The sequence below is a fragment of the Apteryx rowi genome, unplaced genomic scaffold (genome assembly GCF_003343035.1).
Source record: "Apteryx rowi isolate R43461 unplaced genomic scaffold, aptRow1 scaffold_1057, whole genome shotgun sequence".
NCBI classification, from domain to species: Eukaryota; Metazoa; Chordata; class Aves; order Apterygiformes; family Apterygidae; genus Apteryx; species Apteryx rowi.
The window spans coordinates 93,584-110,525 of record NW_020447261.1 but is presented as its reverse complement, the minus strand read 5'-3'; the positions used below and the strand labels follow the sequence as shown (position 1 = coordinate 110,525).

General features: G+C 36.7%; 1 protein-coding gene across 3 annotated transcripts in view; it reads right to left on the bottom strand.

Moving 5' to 3' along the window:
• CDH9 (cadherin 9) overlaps positions 1-16,942 on the bottom strand; it is a 69,333-nt gene that overhangs the window by 9,464 nt on the left and 42,927 nt on the right. Inside the window, exons 3-8 of one of the 3 annotated variants that reach the window (XM_026069280.1) lie at positions 14,893-15,012; positions 13,013-13,180; positions 8,932-9,119; positions 6,812-7,065; positions 5,326-5,462; positions 3,806-3,927 (exon numbers count right to left, since the gene is read on the bottom strand). In XM_026069280.1, the coding sequence (XP_025925065.1) occupies positions 3,806-3,927; positions 5,326-5,462; positions 6,812-7,065; positions 8,932-9,119; positions 13,013-13,180; positions 14,893-15,012 (989 nt within the window). The remainder of the gene's footprint in view (positions 1-3,805; positions 3,928-5,325; positions 5,463-6,811; positions 7,066-8,931; positions 9,120-13,012; positions 13,181-14,892; positions 15,013-16,942) is intronic. The other 2 variants (XM_026069289.1, XM_026069298.1) reach the window with 2 other exon arrangements.

Genomic DNA, 16,942 nt, shown 5'->3' with positions numbered 1-16,942 from the left:
TCATAAACTGTGGAAAGCATATTGTTGGAGAGCCTGTGCTTTTAACAATCATGAGAATGTAGTTGTTAATGGATGCTATGGGGAGGAAGGTGGGAGAGCATCTTTCTACTTCTCTTGTTCTCTCTTTCCCTCACTCCTTTTCCTGCTTATATGCTCAGGCAGGGCCAATCATTAAGTAGTCTTGAATATGATAATAACATAGCACAGTGGTAAGCTTGTGAGATGAAGATTTTGTAGAAGATTTGGAAGTGGCTACACTTCTCTACGAGTGTAGTGATAATATGGTTTAAGGTCCCCCCCTACAGAGGCATTTCAAAGCCARTGTAACTGGATACCTCTCTTGTCATTTAGGAGGCTGAGAGATCAAACATTCAGGCATGATTCTAGCTTGTGTTGCTGTATGGTGTTAGCTACAGAAAGCAGCAGCAATCATGCTAGCACCATGTGGGCAAGTGCAAATAGACCTCTGTTCTTGATGATTTATGTCTTATGAAATGTTCTAAAATGCCTGCCGTTTAACGAAGTTTCATGCTTGCTAATGAAAAATAATATGTTTCTCAAGTGTTGGCTTTGTTCCATACATATTTTGGCAGTTTTAAAGCAGGACTGAATGCKTGTCAGAAGCTGTAAAAGTCTCCCTTGAACTCTGATTCCTACTTTAAAAGAGAGACAGAGTATTAACATGGGTCTCTCACTGAATCAAGCCAATAGGYGTCTACCTAGCAAAGGCGGCTATAATGTATAAACATTTTGAGACTGATAACTGGAAATGGCCACATGAAAAATGTGATTTCTGTCTGCCCCATCTTAAAATGGGAGTGTATGCAGAGTGGTGAAAAGAAAAATCTGCCAGCTTTCTGAATGACAAAACAAACTCCTTCTATGTTCTGATGTTTGGGAGCCCCTGAATGGCAGGAAAGAATATAGCATCAGGGAAAAGAAAAAAAAAAACTTTTTTTTTTTTAATATTGTTGTTGATGGATGTTGAAATTAGCTGAATTGTTACCACCAAATTTTTCACTTGATTCAGTTTCCTATTCAACTCAGTCTTCCCAGTTTCCATGGAGAGGACCGATCCTCTAAAAAGTCCTGATTAATTCCCGTGACAAGGGCATGAGAGAACTTGCACCAGTGCCTTCCCCACTAAGAGTCCCTGGGGCTCTCACTGGCCATCAAAGGATTAGGGATTTCTAAATTGTGCGAGGGGAAGGCTGGGTCATACTCTTCTTTAGCCTATGGATTAGCCAGTGGCATAGGGCTCACATGGTGACAAATCTAATGCAGTTTCTTATATATCTCTAGTGATAATATTTCTCCCAAATTGTACTGTTGTTTGGAGATGAAGGAGTGGCAGGAGGAAACACTCTGTAGGATTTTCTCTCCCCTGACCATCCTAAGGCTATCTTAAAAAACACAACTGGAGCCTCTAATATCTGCTGATACTGAGAATGAGTAATGTAACTTGGCGGTGGAGAGCAATATTTGATCATTCTGACTGCTTCCTTATGCGACTGAGATTTAGAGAGCAGTGTGATTAATAGCTGGGCCCAATTAAAAAAAAATCTTTCAAAAATTAACTGAATATATTTATCTTCTCGATCTGGCCCTCCTGCTGTGGGCACCAGAGGTAGAAGCACTACTGTGATGTGTCAGGAAGCAATTATGATACTAATAAGCCAGCTGCTTTATCTGGTCTCTAAAATAAGGAGGAATAGTACTAAAGGAACACAACATGGTTTAATATCCTTATGCTATTATAGGAGGACTGATAAACAGGAGCAGTATAGAGTACAGGCTATCTGGAACATAGCGTCTGTGCCCAAAATGTTCAAGTTTTCCTCTCTATATTCATTGCTATATTTAGGCATCAAATTAAAAGTAGTCTCATTTATTGAAGGTTATTTGTTTCTGAAATACTAAGTCAACTGTGTGCCAGTGTCCAAATATGAATTCAGATTTTGAAGAATCCAATTGTTAAAAAAAAATAGAAGAAAATCTGGATCTCCCATTCTTCTGCAGCTACAAGCACCACAGATTATGTGTGACTATAGCATGAATAGGAATGAGAGCTGTGGGGAATTACACCTGATGCACACTGTCTTTCCAGTATTATTATAGATTTATTTTCAGCCAGGTAAAATAATTCCTGGAATTACATTGATATGCGAGATGGATGGGAGGTCTGAATAACACTAGATCTGTCTGACTAATGGGCCTTTGTCATCTCTGTGTTTAGAAATGTATAAAGTTAACCAGAAAGGTAAATGAAATGCTATATATTATTGGATATTTCATCAAGTATGCTGGACTACCTGGAATTTAGGTTAAGAAAACTGACAAGTGATACACCTGGGTTGAACTTGATTCAAATATACAAGAAGACTTGTGTTTGCTGGTTCACAATATTGTACATGGTTAACTTCATTGGAACTTTCATTTGGAAGCTTTGGAACCTTTCTTCGTATTATGAAATTAAAGTATAACACTCCTGATGTCAGTCATTGTACTAAGATTTCCAGATTTATTTGTTTTCAATTTCATGTCATGCAAAGAGATTTTGTTGCACAGAGAGCAGTTGGGTCACATGCCAGTTATTCAGTATAAATGGTTAGAGTTATCTGAACGTACGCAAGCTAGAAAAGCAGGTTATAAATCATAAAATGAAACTATGAGGGTACAATAAACAGAAGTTTTGGGAATAGCTTTGCTCGCTCTGTAAGCCTTGAACTGTATGCTTATGTGATAATTTATATCACTGGTTAAAACAGTATGTTCTGATCATAAACTGTAGTTGTTTTGAAAGAGCACCCTGCTCATTTTTCTGATGTTATAATTCTCTCTGCTGTTTAAATTTAATTTATCACTGCATTTTGATACACATATTTCTCTGTATATGCCATTTGCATGAAAAATAATAACACTCATAAAAAAAAAATGGCTAGGAACCTTTTCAAAAGCCAACTGATTTCACGCAAAGTATCTTGTGCCTTTGTAACCCACTTGCCTAACTTCCAAAATTAGTTGCACTGAATGAAAAATGGGTAGGGTTGAATGTAAATTCCAACATTTTACCATATCCTCTCTTCTTCCTTACATATATGTGTGTGTGTGTACCTTTTAAATAAGTGGTAAAATGTCCTTTGAATTTCATCTGGTACTGGTACAAATTACATGTACTTCCTCTTTCTACAGTTCCACAGGACCTGAGGTCCTCCATCGATTTCAGGTGACATCCATGCTATTTTCAGTGCAGAATTGCTGAGACAGTTTAGAAAAGGATATACACAAGCTTTGCCTAAATTCAGCTCAAACCCAGACTGAATTTTAATTTACAGTCAAAACAGTTGCATTCTTTTAATTTTGTAAAGACTTTTTTTTCGTGTTTCTCCTTGATTTAAGCATAAGCAAGTATTTTCCTGTTTTTTTTTTGTTTTTTTGTTTGTTTGTTTGTTTGTTTTTTTATACTTGAGGACATGACTACATCAACTAAGGCTTGGAAAAAATCTCAGAAGGAAATGGGATTATCTGATGATATGAATTTTTTGTGGCATTATGCCAGACTAGTTCTGAAAGATATTTTCTGATATAAGTGGGGAAAAAAACACCTTAAACTAAGGTTTTGTATTGTATTATATTAGTGTCAAATCCTACATCCTTTTATATCCTAAAATCTTCTTTGAATCAATTGATAATTTCAGTAGAAGGCAGGAAATAAAAAGAAGGGGTTGGTGTTCATCCATTCAAATTATGATATACTGAAATCTTCACTGAAGTCTACACTGAAGTGACATAAATATGTATTTACCTGTCCTGCTTTTGCATTTTCACAAACAAATGTTTCATAGTATTTAGCAAATTCTGGTGCATGATCATTTATGTCTAAAATCCGGATGAAGACAGGTATCTGGCTACTTTGTTTAGGATTATCTGAAAAAAAAAAAATCATAGTTCAATGTAAAGACTAACAATTTGTGAAAAGACCTGAAATTATCGAATATGTTTTTTTCCAACACACATCAGAAATACTCATTTATCTTGATCATATTAAAACAATTACATTTAATTTTCTACTGGCATACATTTGATATGTTTAAGAGCCATACTTATATTTGAAACAAGTTATTTTAGTACATTTATTTTGAAATAATGCAATGTCTATTTAAATTGATTTGCATTAAAAACAGGCCACWGAGTTATTATTGTTGTCTGACTTGTATTCCACACATCAGTGCAGTAAATGAAKCATTTCAGAGAGCTGTTTCCTGAGGTAGAGCTGTCAAGAGTAGCATTTACTGGTTCAAAGCAGAAAAGCAGTTATATTGTGTCAGTCAACTAAAAAAATAATAAAAGTTGTCCCTTGTTGCCCCATTGAATGTTAAAACAAAAAAATGAGTATACATAGCTGTTATCATCGGTTGGTATTCACAAACTTGACCTCCTAGATCCAGCTATAGCTGGAGATGAATCTTGCAGCAGAAATACTGAAAACGGAGACCATATTTGACAAAACAGTGAAAGAGGATTGTATGAAGAAAAGGTATCAGTCTTCCTGAAAATGGGTATATAATATATCTCTCCAAATACCTCCTCCTGCCTGTTATGCTCATAGGTGCCTGGGGAGTCCATAAAGGAGCATGAAGAAAGGGATAAGAAGGAGAAAAGCTGTGAAAGCTGTTCCCTGCCATCAGGGGACTCTCTGTTCCCCCTCTGATGCCTGTTTTTGATTGGCTGGAAAGGAAAGGACAGGCGAGAGGCATCCAGAGGTCTCCAACAAAAACATCCAACAAAACCGTAAAGAATCCAGGTGAAAGACGCAGGGCCAGGGTTTGCTTCAGGCCTGGAGGGGAAATAGTTTTCTCTAGTCTTGGCATCAGCTGAAGCTCTTTCCTGAGATAGGTTACAKCAGGTTGAAGTTAAATATAATTTTTTCACCTGGCTTGAAAGGGTCATTTTGGCAATGTTTTATTTGTCCAGCCATGGCCTCTTTTTGCCAAGGATTTCCCCTGGACTAAAGACTGAGTTTAGAATAAACCCAATATAACTCTCCGGCATGTAATTCATTTCTGGGAATTCTCAGGGAACAATTTAACTTGTCTAATACCTCCTCTACACAGTTTTGTTGAGCCTAAGAATTTCAAATCATCTTTTCTGCAGTAGGCAAAGATGGTCCTAAAGTAATAAGTTGAGCTTAAAGATGCTCTGTCCATTAATAATATTTGAGTAAGGGCAAACTTAATGAAACAAGATAAATCATAAATACTGTAAGGTTTTAACTTTTTTTTTTTCATGGTTCTAACGTTCTTAGATAAATAGTCTCTGACTTACTTATTTCAGTTGCTATGACAGTGATATTGTGCCAGGGAGTTTCTTCCCGGTCAAGTGGCTTGGAGATGAATAAGGATCCATTTCCTGAATAGATGTTGAATATTCTGTCAAGGTCAGTGTGTCGATCCACAGAATATCTGTCAAAATACCATACAACTGAGTGTCAATATCTACTGTTACTACACTTTGGCTTRTTTCTGATTTTACCTGTGGTTAATAGGGGATGTTTTCCTAACAAGTACCTAAGCTTCCCTGCAGTTGATTAAGGAGCACAGCATGTTGCAAATTCTGAGAAACAGGTTTTAAAACCAGTGAGGGTGATGAAGGGAAAACCATTTATGTAGGCAGCTTATTAGAGGTTGATATTCAAAATCTCATTTTAGCTTATAACGCAAATTCCAGAATAGCAGTGGCTTAACTAGAAGTGAACATCCATAGATAGTATTTTCACAAGTTAATTGCTTTCTAGAGAGCTCAGCCATCAAAGGACACACATTTCAGATATAACTAAGTATCACTTGAAAATCAGATACTTCTGGTGTGTCATAGGGACCATCAAAATCACCGGAAAAATCTTTGGATTATGTTGTTGTTTAAGGTCCTTAAAATCTATTTTTATGACACTTTCTCTTGCTTAGTTCTTTCCTATCAAGGAAAAAGTCATTTTTATAGGTGTTTTCTGATCTAGAGGCTAATAATTGCCATCCATAAACATGCTAAACTAATGTTTTTTACATAGATTACTTAAAAATATTTTATTTCCTTTCTCCACTCATAGCTTCTTCTCCAAATTGTACTGCTGCAGGTCATATCCATTTTGTTCAGAAATGTAGAAACCATGTTTCCTAATCAGTTGCATGGTGAATATACAAATTTCAGTGCTGTATTTGTCACTGCAGATAATAATAGCAGATGGCTAACAATTACAGCAATTTCACAGCACTGAACATTTACCTCTAATTGTTATGACTTTCTCACAGTCATTTCTTATTTAACATACTGTACAAATGGTGATCATTAAATAGTTAAGCTATGGAACAGGTTAGGCAGTGTAATGTCTAGGGTGCTATTTCCCTCACTGGAACTGCAAAAGGTGCGATACAGAAGGCTGACTGCTGTCAACCAGCAGGGAGGTAGAAATATGCAATTTGGGTATCTTGCATAAGTTTGACTTTGGAAGCATGGCATAAAAGTATAATCCTGTAAAAGGTTTGGTGAAGGCACTGGAACATGATGCATGTTAAATGCTGACCCCTCCTTTCTTTTTACCTGATGCCTATAGGCTTTCTTTCAGAAACATCTCCTATATTGTGTTAACTGTGTTTGTCATCAGAAGCTCGTATAGGTATTTCTCTGCTTCACATTTTTCAGTGACCCCTGTGGGGTTAATTACACAAGTGCCTCACTCCTACATTGTGCACTTATTACATTTTGTGTGTGAGATACGATCTACATCTAAATCACTTTATTTTGTGTGAGGGCTTACTTTATTGCATTCTTGGTTATATCCGGATCTTGGGCTACAACCTGCCCAATAATACTTCCTTCCTTGGCATCTTCATCTACCTCTATTAAATAAGAGGATCTGCTGAACACTGGAGGCTCATCTATGTCTTCCACGGAAATTTTGACCAGAGCTGTGTCTTTAAATGGCCCCAGCTGAAGAAAGCGGGGGTCAGGGTGAGTGTTGGTTGCTTCCACTCTTAAGGTGTATAACATCTTGTTCTCAAAATCCAGCTGCTGGGGAGCAAATAATAATAAAAAAGAAAATGATGTCATTTTACAAGAAAAGTGAGTCAGTTTTATAATGCTGAATTAGAAGTCTAGGCATTATTAAGGGCAAAAGTTCTAAAATTTAATCYATCTTGAAAAAGATGCAGTACAATAGGGCTTTTTCTAGGCATAGGCAAAACTGGGAGTTTTACAACAGCAAGCCAATTATTGTCCCTCCGCCTACTACTTGTTCAGATTCCTGGAAAACCAGATTTGCTGTTACAGGAGGGATGAAGCTACAGAAAAGTAGGAAGACTCTTTCCAGAGGTAGTAGTTACTCGTTGCCTTATTTTTCTTATCTCTACGTCAGTAACACAAACAGTTATCCCCAGCTCCTAAAGCTTCTCTGTCCTGTGTGCACTTTCCTCTTTCCCTTACCATCTGCTCTTGCCTGTTCCGTATCAGGAGCAAACCAGACTCACCCCTGGCCTCTATATTCCAGAGTGAGAATAAAATCTTTGAACTCTGATTTCCAATATATGTGACATTTGCATTATAACCTTGGCATCTGCACTTATCCACATGCTTAATTCAAGATATTACTACAGGGAATTTAACACTCAAAAATTGGGAAATGCCAGATTTAAGGTAGAGCTCTACAGAAACTGCAGAGCTTGTGATCCTTGATGAATTAAAAAAAATTGCTCTTTTCATTGTGAAGCTTGTGTCCCAATGTGTATTTCTTTCTGTTTCAGTAACACACCTGTCAACGTTTCCTAGCACATCACCCAGACTTCTAGTTTTTTTAGAAATGAGAAATAAAGTGTGTAGATTCCCCAAAACCTTTACCTGAATTACAGAAATTCCATGTGAACCCAACATTCCAGTTTTGGGGCAATTCTGCTTATTAACTGATCTGGATGATCCTTGAACCGTTCAGGTTTGTTCCATATATACATAAATGTATATGTACCTATATGTTCATATGTACACAGGTATACATGTACACACACACAAATACTCATGCACCTCTCCAAAAATAGATGTATATAAATCTATATGCTGTAATAAATATACATTTTTCATAACTGACACCATAAGGGTAGAACTGAGCATAGTGTTCATAGTAGATATTATCACATGAACCTTCTTTACCGGATCCATTCTAACATCTAATGTAAAATAATTGTAACAGTAGTTTGGTAATACCATCACAGCTTTTTGTAAGTTTAATAGTCTGAACTCTAAAAAGCAATCAATAAATCAATCAGAAATGGTATTTTGAATTAAATCTCTGCCTATTCCTTTGGTCTTCAGGCCTCCATCAACATGATGTCCAGCAGTTTAAGTTTCACCAAGGTTAGGTTAAACCAACAGAGTTTTTAGGTGTTGAAGATTTGAGCTCAGCATTCTGGATAAGAGACTCCTGTATATTGCCAGACAGATTAGAGAGGAAGAAGTTAGCCTTGGAGTTATAAGTTCATCACACTTAAACCTTCAGGCAAGCCTCCGACCCTTGTGAGCCTCGCTGCAGCAGTCAGCTGATGAACCCCACACTGATGAACCCCACTGTGAACTGAACCCCTCCATGAACTGAACCCCTCCAGGTTTTCACAGCCCTAATTCAAAACTGCTGTTTGTGAGAGTATATTCACTGAACAGACAGCAGCCACTGAAATACTGCTTTATGTGAAGTGACACGCCAGGAAATTTCCCTCAAGACCTGAAAGTAACAGATATATGCTGAAGAAAGAGAAGAACAAAACTAATACAACAACTACTTGGCAACCTGACCTCTTGTGAGAACTACCCTCCCTTCCCCTAGAAAAAGATAAAATAGTCATAGCACCTGGAGAGCTAAGTACATATAAAAGAGAGGGAGAAAAAATAAACCTTTTTGACAGTTATAATCCCTTCCTGTGTGTCCTTGTCAGTGATGATGTCAAACATGTCTGATCCATCCTCACTGGAGATGCTGTACTCAATCTCTGCATTTTCACCCACATCGGGGTCATTGGCTTTAATTCTGCCAAGAGGAGTCCCAGGTGGTGCAGATTCAGGAGAGCTGAACTGGTAGGTGCCTGGAAGATTGAAATCAATCATTTATTATTTTGAGGACCTTTGTTCTTCTGAAAAATAAACATCTTCAGTTTCACCTGGATTTTTTAAGTAACTTGGAGTTTGAAACATTTTAAGAAAAAATCTATTAGTCATCAAAGTAAACTTTAAAACAGGTTTCAGAGCTGATTGACAAACTGTCAAAAAATTTTCAGGTGGTTCTTCAAAGTCATTTAGTACTGTGCTTTTAATGCTTTTTTTCCCTTATTTTTCAGCTATAAGGAACACAAAAGCACAATAATATGGTACTGATTCTAACATTGATTATTTAACAGTGTAGTTTTTTTTTTTTTCTTCTCAGTCGTCTAGAAAAGTTCCCAGATGAAAGTAGTGGGGGATTTTGTTTTGTTTTTCCAAGACACTGGAGTTTTAGAAACCAATGTAGATTTTGGAAAGAGGCTAAAATAGAATAGGATTTTTTTTTCTCTCTTTTGAAATATGTATTCAAGAGTTTTAGGTGTTTTATCTGAAAGTAATGCATCCAGCCSTTATTGGTAATACACACTAAAGAGTCATGGTAAGGAGCATTTGGATACATGTTCATGTTAATTGCTATAGTTAATTGAAATGCAGATGCATTCAGATTTTCTTTAATTTACTCTGCACATACTTTTTGTGCTCTTTTAATGGTTGGTTTCATTTAATGTTTTTATAATCAGGTTTTGCTAGAAAGAATTCTGATTACATAGACATTTTAATCTTGAATATATGTATGAAAAGTGAATTTATATGTATTTTCTGACAAGATTTGCAATAAAAATGTAATTATAAAGACATGCTGTTGCAGACAAAGAATTAATCACATGGTTTTATTGACCAGTTAGAACTAGACAATGAAAACCTTTCATCACTGGTAAGACTCAGTATGTTTCTAAATTAGTATTTTCAGTTGTTTACTAGAAAGAAAATGTAAGAATTTTCTGCTATTTTCAACATCTTACATTCCAGAATCTGATGTTTATTTTCAGCTATTTACTCATGTTAATTAATATCAACCTACTGAGTGAAGTGGTAGCACTGGAAAATACTGTAGAGGTCTGGACTGGACAAATTTGGCACCTGACAAGATGCACAATCCTTATTTGAATAGTCTGGAAGGACCTGTATAAATTGCATTGACTTGTAGTATAATACAGTCAAGTATCTTTTTTGGAGCTAGCCCATTTCCTATATTTGCATGTCCTTTGCTTTCTTTTAAGGCACTTAAATGGTCCTGAAGGTTCCTTTTAAGTACAAGGACTACAACAGACATTTGAGTGCTGAATGAGTCTCTATCCCCAATTGTAAAGTCTAAGTACAAAAGAGTGTCACTGGAAATACCCCATATTTATATAGATATGTAACAAAATGGAAGCTAATGCTTGATGCTAAACTGTATTTGCTGTTACAAATTCAAGGCTGTAAGTGAAAGCTCAGTAGTAGACTGTTTGGCTGCAATCTCCACAGACTAAAATGAATGTTGTTCCCTTAAAACAAGCTGAAAATGGGATGAAAGTTAGGATTCCTGGCAGCTAGACATAACTTTGAAGGCTTGTTCAAATTTGGGGGTGCGGCAGGGGAGCCAGCAATACTGTAAGAACAGATTTAATCGTGCCACTTATGACTTCTTCCAGAAGAAATAACTACTATAAATGCTTTTTGCGTCTGAAAGCATTACTTACGTTTGTGACACTGTGTGAGTGCTGCACATTTTGGGCATGTGAGATGGCTAGTTTGGTTTAGGGTACAACTGAATTCCAAAAATGTAAGATTTTCTTTATGGTGCAGTTCTGAAGAGGCTTTTCACCCACTGCCATTAAACCATTAAAAAGTTCAGGCCTTTTAATTGTGTAAGGTCAGTGTGCCTTCCAGGATACAAAATAAAGCAGAAAATTAGTTCATCCTTACTGCAGCCTGAACAACTGATGCTTCACACTGCAGTCTGCTACTTTCCTTTCTTCTGTCTCCTCTCATAAAGCAATCTTTAGTTCTTCAGTACTTTGGCATTAATTCCTTTTGCCCCCACTTGCAATTCACCTTCTGCTCTGGGCCACACTTTCACTTACTGTTGCCTCACATGAGAGGAAAGGGAAGGTTATTGTTTTTGGAAGGAGCAGACTCCCAGAACTACTCAGTCCTTTGAAGACATGCTCCAGTTCATAACTATCTGAGAAGAAATCAAAACCTCCAGATGTTTCTTTATGTTTGATTTACCAGGAAGTGTTGAAAAACACCCTACTGAGGAAAAAGAAAATGAGAGGGAAGGGTCATCAGCAAAATGAAAATTACACCCCTGCACTGGTCCCAAAGCAGGTCATCTATAGCCCATGCTATGTGTTTCAGTGAAGTTTAAAGTAGCAAGCTACAGAGAGAGTATTTTGTGAGGCATCAAACTGTGTGAACTTCTCTACAATTAAGGACCTAAACCAAAGGTTACTGAAATCTTCAGAACTTCCATAGACTTCACTGTTTTTCAGATCAGGCTTCAGCTAAACTTGAAAGAGCACCAGAAGGAACAAAGGCTAAGGAGCCTGAGAAGACAAAGTTATTTTGCAGTTTTATGCATCCTTCATTCTTTTATCTTTTTTATCTCTCTCTTTTTTGTTGTTTTTATTTTTAACTCAGCAGCCAAGCCTACAATGCAATACACTGAATTCTAATTTGGGTTCAAGGATTCCTATTTGCCAAAAATATCATGGTTCCTGCAGTCAAATGGGAAAGTTGGTTAAGAATTTGTGGCTYGAGTTTGCCATGCGAAGGTGACTCTCAGCAATTAAACTCTGAGTATGAATTCAGATAATGATATTTTCTTTTTAAGACCTTCAGTACTGTTCTTCCTCCCCCCCTCCCTTTTTTTAAAAGCAATCTGTTATCATGAAAGGAGATAAAAACATTATAAGCAACTTAAAGAAACCTCTCTTCCATACTTTCAGAGTTTTCTAACATTTTTAAAAATCTGTTCTAGGTTGACTTGTTTATGCTATTCTGATTGTACTTATTGCCATGGTACTGAAGTGCTTTTCAAGTTTCTGTAAGTCCAGGAGAGCGTTTTCTAAATCAGCCTCATTTGTTCTGTCCTTGGTGAATCTGTTAAGAGAGCCAGTCAGGTCCCCAGTCAGTGCCAATAAGCAATTCAGATTTTATAATGTGGACCTTTTTCCAGCAGGTGCTGAACTGAAGCTGTAAATTTCTTTTATCTACAGACTATCAAACAGTTATCAGACACTGATTATAACAACTTGGGATTGGTTTTAAACCAGTGGCCGAGGATGAAAAGACCTGTAATATGTTGTGAAGATTTCTCTATTGTGCAGCTTTCTGTTGTTTGCCAGTTCTTAGTCTACAGACATATTTTTAAAAACCTTAATCATGTCTAATGTGGTCTAGATTATCAAAGACATTCAACATCAAGACTTGAATGCAAATTACAAGTACCTAAACCAAATGGTCGGATTTTCAGCAGAGCATACCACCTACCAACTCTGACTGTGCAAGCCGGTAGGCTAGAAAATTTGGCGACTTGCTTGCTTGCCTAAACATGTGGGACTGTGTCTTCAAAGGCTGAACCTTAGATGTTGTTATGAAATTTCTATAAGGTCTTTCAAATCCCTGTAAGCCTAGGTTATTGTTACTGCTAACATTACTGTGAACAGAGGTGGGAAGTAGGATTATTATTCCAAGACATAGTTTGCCTTTAAAAAAAGAGGCAGAAATTCCCATTTGCTTTAATAATGCTGCAGCATAAACAGACACAGCAGTGGGCTTATATCTATTCAAAAAAAAAAAAAGGAAGAAAAAAGATCTCAGGTGGTGACAGTGAAACAAGTGATTTTAGAGAAGTTCTTTGAAAAAAATAGTACTATTAGATGTTCCGTACTCTGGGGGAATCGAGGAGGATTGTCGTTGACATCAGTCAGTGTGATGTTCACGGTGGTGGTCCCTGATAGTCCTCCCATCTGGCCTCCCATGTCTTTAGCTTGGATGACCACTTGATACTGTTCCCTGTTTTCCCTGCTCATGTCCGGTAAAGCAGTTTTGATTATGCCTGGGGTAAAAGAGAGAAAGGAGAGAAAAAAAGAGAAAAAGAGACAGGGGAAGGATAAGGAGAAAAATAACCTGCACACTTTAATTAAATGGATTTATGTAAGATATACTGTGCATAGCAAGCAAATACAATTTAAGGTATAAGGCTTTCAATCTATTACTGATTTAATCTGACTTTAAGGGAAGAGAAAGAAATATAACAAAGACATTATTTGCTGTTTGTGATGTGCTAAATCAATGTAATTATTCTTTTGATGACAAATATATATATAACTGTTGAATTAATTAAACTTTTCAGCTACTTTTCATGGCTATTATTTTAATAACATATACAACCTCCAGCCCTGGTGAGATTTTGGTGTTACAGCACAAGGCTGAACTCTGTCTTGTCTTGGATTCATTATTTCAGGCTCTACTAGTAGGTCCATAGATTTTCATGCCGAATGGGAAGCACGGTGATCATCTAGGGCTATAGGTAATAAAATAACTGGATAAGCCTTTAAAATTAATGCTGGAAAATCACCTTTGGATGTCTCACCTCCAAATAAGAGTTCCATAAACATAACTTAAATGTCTCGGCAATTTATACAGCACACAGGAACAACAGAGACCTCAGGTGGGAAAGCCAAAAATCCCGTACCCTAAACAGAGAAGTGATCCCCATGTTTTTGCGATCCAGATCCCAGAAAGTCTTGTCATGAAAGTAGATGCTCACAGTTAAAAAACAGAAACAAAAAAAAACGAATAGGGCTTTTTTATATTTAAAAAGGTGGTGGCTTTGTCAGATTCAAGTACTACCTAACACTTTAATCCTATGCTAGTTCCCTATTAATACTGTAACCATGTAACTCTTACTATCCCTTTGGCATCCCCTTGTTGGGTTTCACAAATAAATTGTTTTAAAAGGAAATTAGATAAGATAGCCATCACCAAGCATGTCCATGGGATTGGGAACTTTAGGGATCCTGGGTACCATTGAACTTAAATTCTTAAACCAAAACAATTTTGTTCATGTGCAGAAAGAGAAGTRTTAGGCAAAACAAGGTCATGCCTACTAAATCTTACCTGAATTTAGGATTAGGTGTCTGCTAACTTTTTTTTTTTGGGACCACAGTTTTGGATATAGACCACAAAAGTTTACATAAGTTTTTCATTTATTTGTCTGATTTTTATCTGTTTTCCTGTATAACAGTTTCAAGTACTTCCATTGATTAAATCTTGCTTCAATTCTAATAAGTGTCAGAACCAGAGCATAGTTTCGAAAAACACCTTGACTTAAAAATTGCCGGTGATCAAAAATCTATCTCAGACATTTATAAATATATAATTTAGTTACCTTTGCAGATTTTTTTTCTCCTTCTGATCTGAACTTGTTCAGGTCCCTATTTTAAAATGAACAGATGAAACTCCCAGAAAATGGTGTAAAATAAACATTTAATTGCTTTCATGATTCTCTGAATCCTTTACAATATTCTGCACCATTGCTCAACTGTAGACTCTTACAGTGAACTTCTTCTGGAAGTCTTATCCATACCAAGGGCAGCAGTTCTTCTACAATAACTCTTTTTTTTTTTTTTTGAGTGTAAGTACTTCAACAGTGTAAGTCATTTCATGTCATAAACCTGCTGCGAAATTGTAATACAGTTAAAAGTGTCTTGATCCCTGCGTCCTATCTCTGTCATTGCAAAAAGTAGGACCACGTGAGTTGCTAACCTGTTTCTGGATCCACTGAGAAATATGGCTGTCCTTGGAGGATGCTGTACACAATTTTGGCACTGTTGCCATAGTTGGCATCATCAGCATCTGTGGCTGTCACTTGAATAACAGATGTACCTAAATGGATACCAGACAAGGAATCAGTGGATTTTAAGACAGCTACTTCTTATCAACCACATAGGCTTTTATTTCAGTAAAAAAATGAACAGCATCCACTGGAGGAATCAAGTGTTATTCTCTGGAAACAGAATATTTCCTTCCCAAGCAAACAGTAAAATAAATTCACATCTTCCTCATGACTAAAGCTAAAATCATTATCACTTAAGCTCCATGCTTCAGTTAAACCAGAGTAAATGCATAGGGATCGGCACATGTCTTTGAAACCCAGTACAGCATTAGTTCTCTCCATGTGATCAAACATATTTGAAGATTGTTTCCTGGTTAAAACATGACTTCAGTTGAAACTGTTCACTGAAGTTGTAGATACCTTCTGTGCAAAAAGAATTATTAAGGTTTTTAAGTCTGGCTTAACTGATAAATTGAAGCAAATTTCCCCATACTCATTTTCTGCTAGAATGACAACCTCCAAATACCTAATGTCAAGCTGAATAAAATATTTTGCCTCATCTTAAATAATTTTAAAGATGTTTTAAAAAATTAGCTCAGTTTTGCAGTCAGAAATTGAGGTTTTTTTTTTTTCCTCTTGATCAAACTATCCACCTATTTGGCAAATAATTTCAGTTCAACCACAACTACATTTTTTCAGCAAACATTTTTTTTTGCATGAAAATGGCTCACTCAGGTCCTAGATCACAATGAGAAGAATATAGGATATGCAGGATTAAGAGCATTGGGAGTCAATACTTTGGATGTAGCTTATGGATTAGAAGCAAATGCAAGAAATGTAAAGCCCTTCTTATTAGATTTGTAAAAGGACAAAGCTATTCTCACAAGATTTTATTTCTAAGCAATTTTCAAGATGTCAAGACACATTTTTCTAACACAATCTAGAGCTGGCAAATGTCTGGATAAATGCAGGCAGTCCAGCAGTTAGAAGTGTAAAGGTCCTTAACTCCTTGCCACAGGGATATGGCTGAATAGAGGAGAAACTCTTTACCCTGTTTTTGAAGATGGTTCTTCTTTGTGTATCTCGCTTCCCTGGTGAACACTGTCCACTTATAGGGATATCACTTCCTATTCCTGTTTTTCTTCACCTTCAGTCTCTCCAGACTGAAGTTCACTCAGATGACTTGCAGCCACGCACCAGTCTAGACTATAAACTTGGAATATGCTCATTCACCTGTGACTAACGGAACCTCAGTGCCTCATGTATCATGTATATGAAGGCATGGGGAAAGTAGAAATCCAGAGCAACCAAAATAAAAAAATTATGAGAGCAGGTGTTTTTATTAGGTCCTCTTAGATGCAGGTGTTTTCTCTTCGTAGTACATCATACCAGCTTACACATAATACTTGTACCTATATAGCAGTAACAATGCCCACTATTTCAGTTTATCTGACTAGCGTGACAATAGAGGAGGAATACTCCTCTCCCTCYCCAACAAATCAGCAGAACAAAATTACAAAAATGCTTTATCACAATTCATCAGACTCTGAAGAGGATTTTTGCCACCAGCACTCAAGATTACTTTTTGCCTGGTTAAGCAGTTAGCGGTCATCTATGCACCAAGGTGAGCTGTAAAAATAATCCTCAAGTGAATATTTAAGGACAACTTTATCCCTAACAGGGTCCAGCAGAACTATTGGTCTGGCTGCAAAATGAAGAATATTCTCCTGTAAGAAATGTAAAACTCTGTGAGTACTATCTGCTCTGAAAAATGCAAATAGGATAAAGCCARTGCCTCCTCAGGACCAACAGTGAAAGAGGAGTCAATATCACTGGCTATCCTGTCTAAAATGTGCAAATCAGCAGTGGAATGAGAATCACGTTCTTATACTGTGTGCTACTGTAGCATCTAAAAGATGAGTAAGAATTACAGGAAGCCAAAAATCAAAAAAAAAAAAAAAAAAAAAAAACCTTCAACAT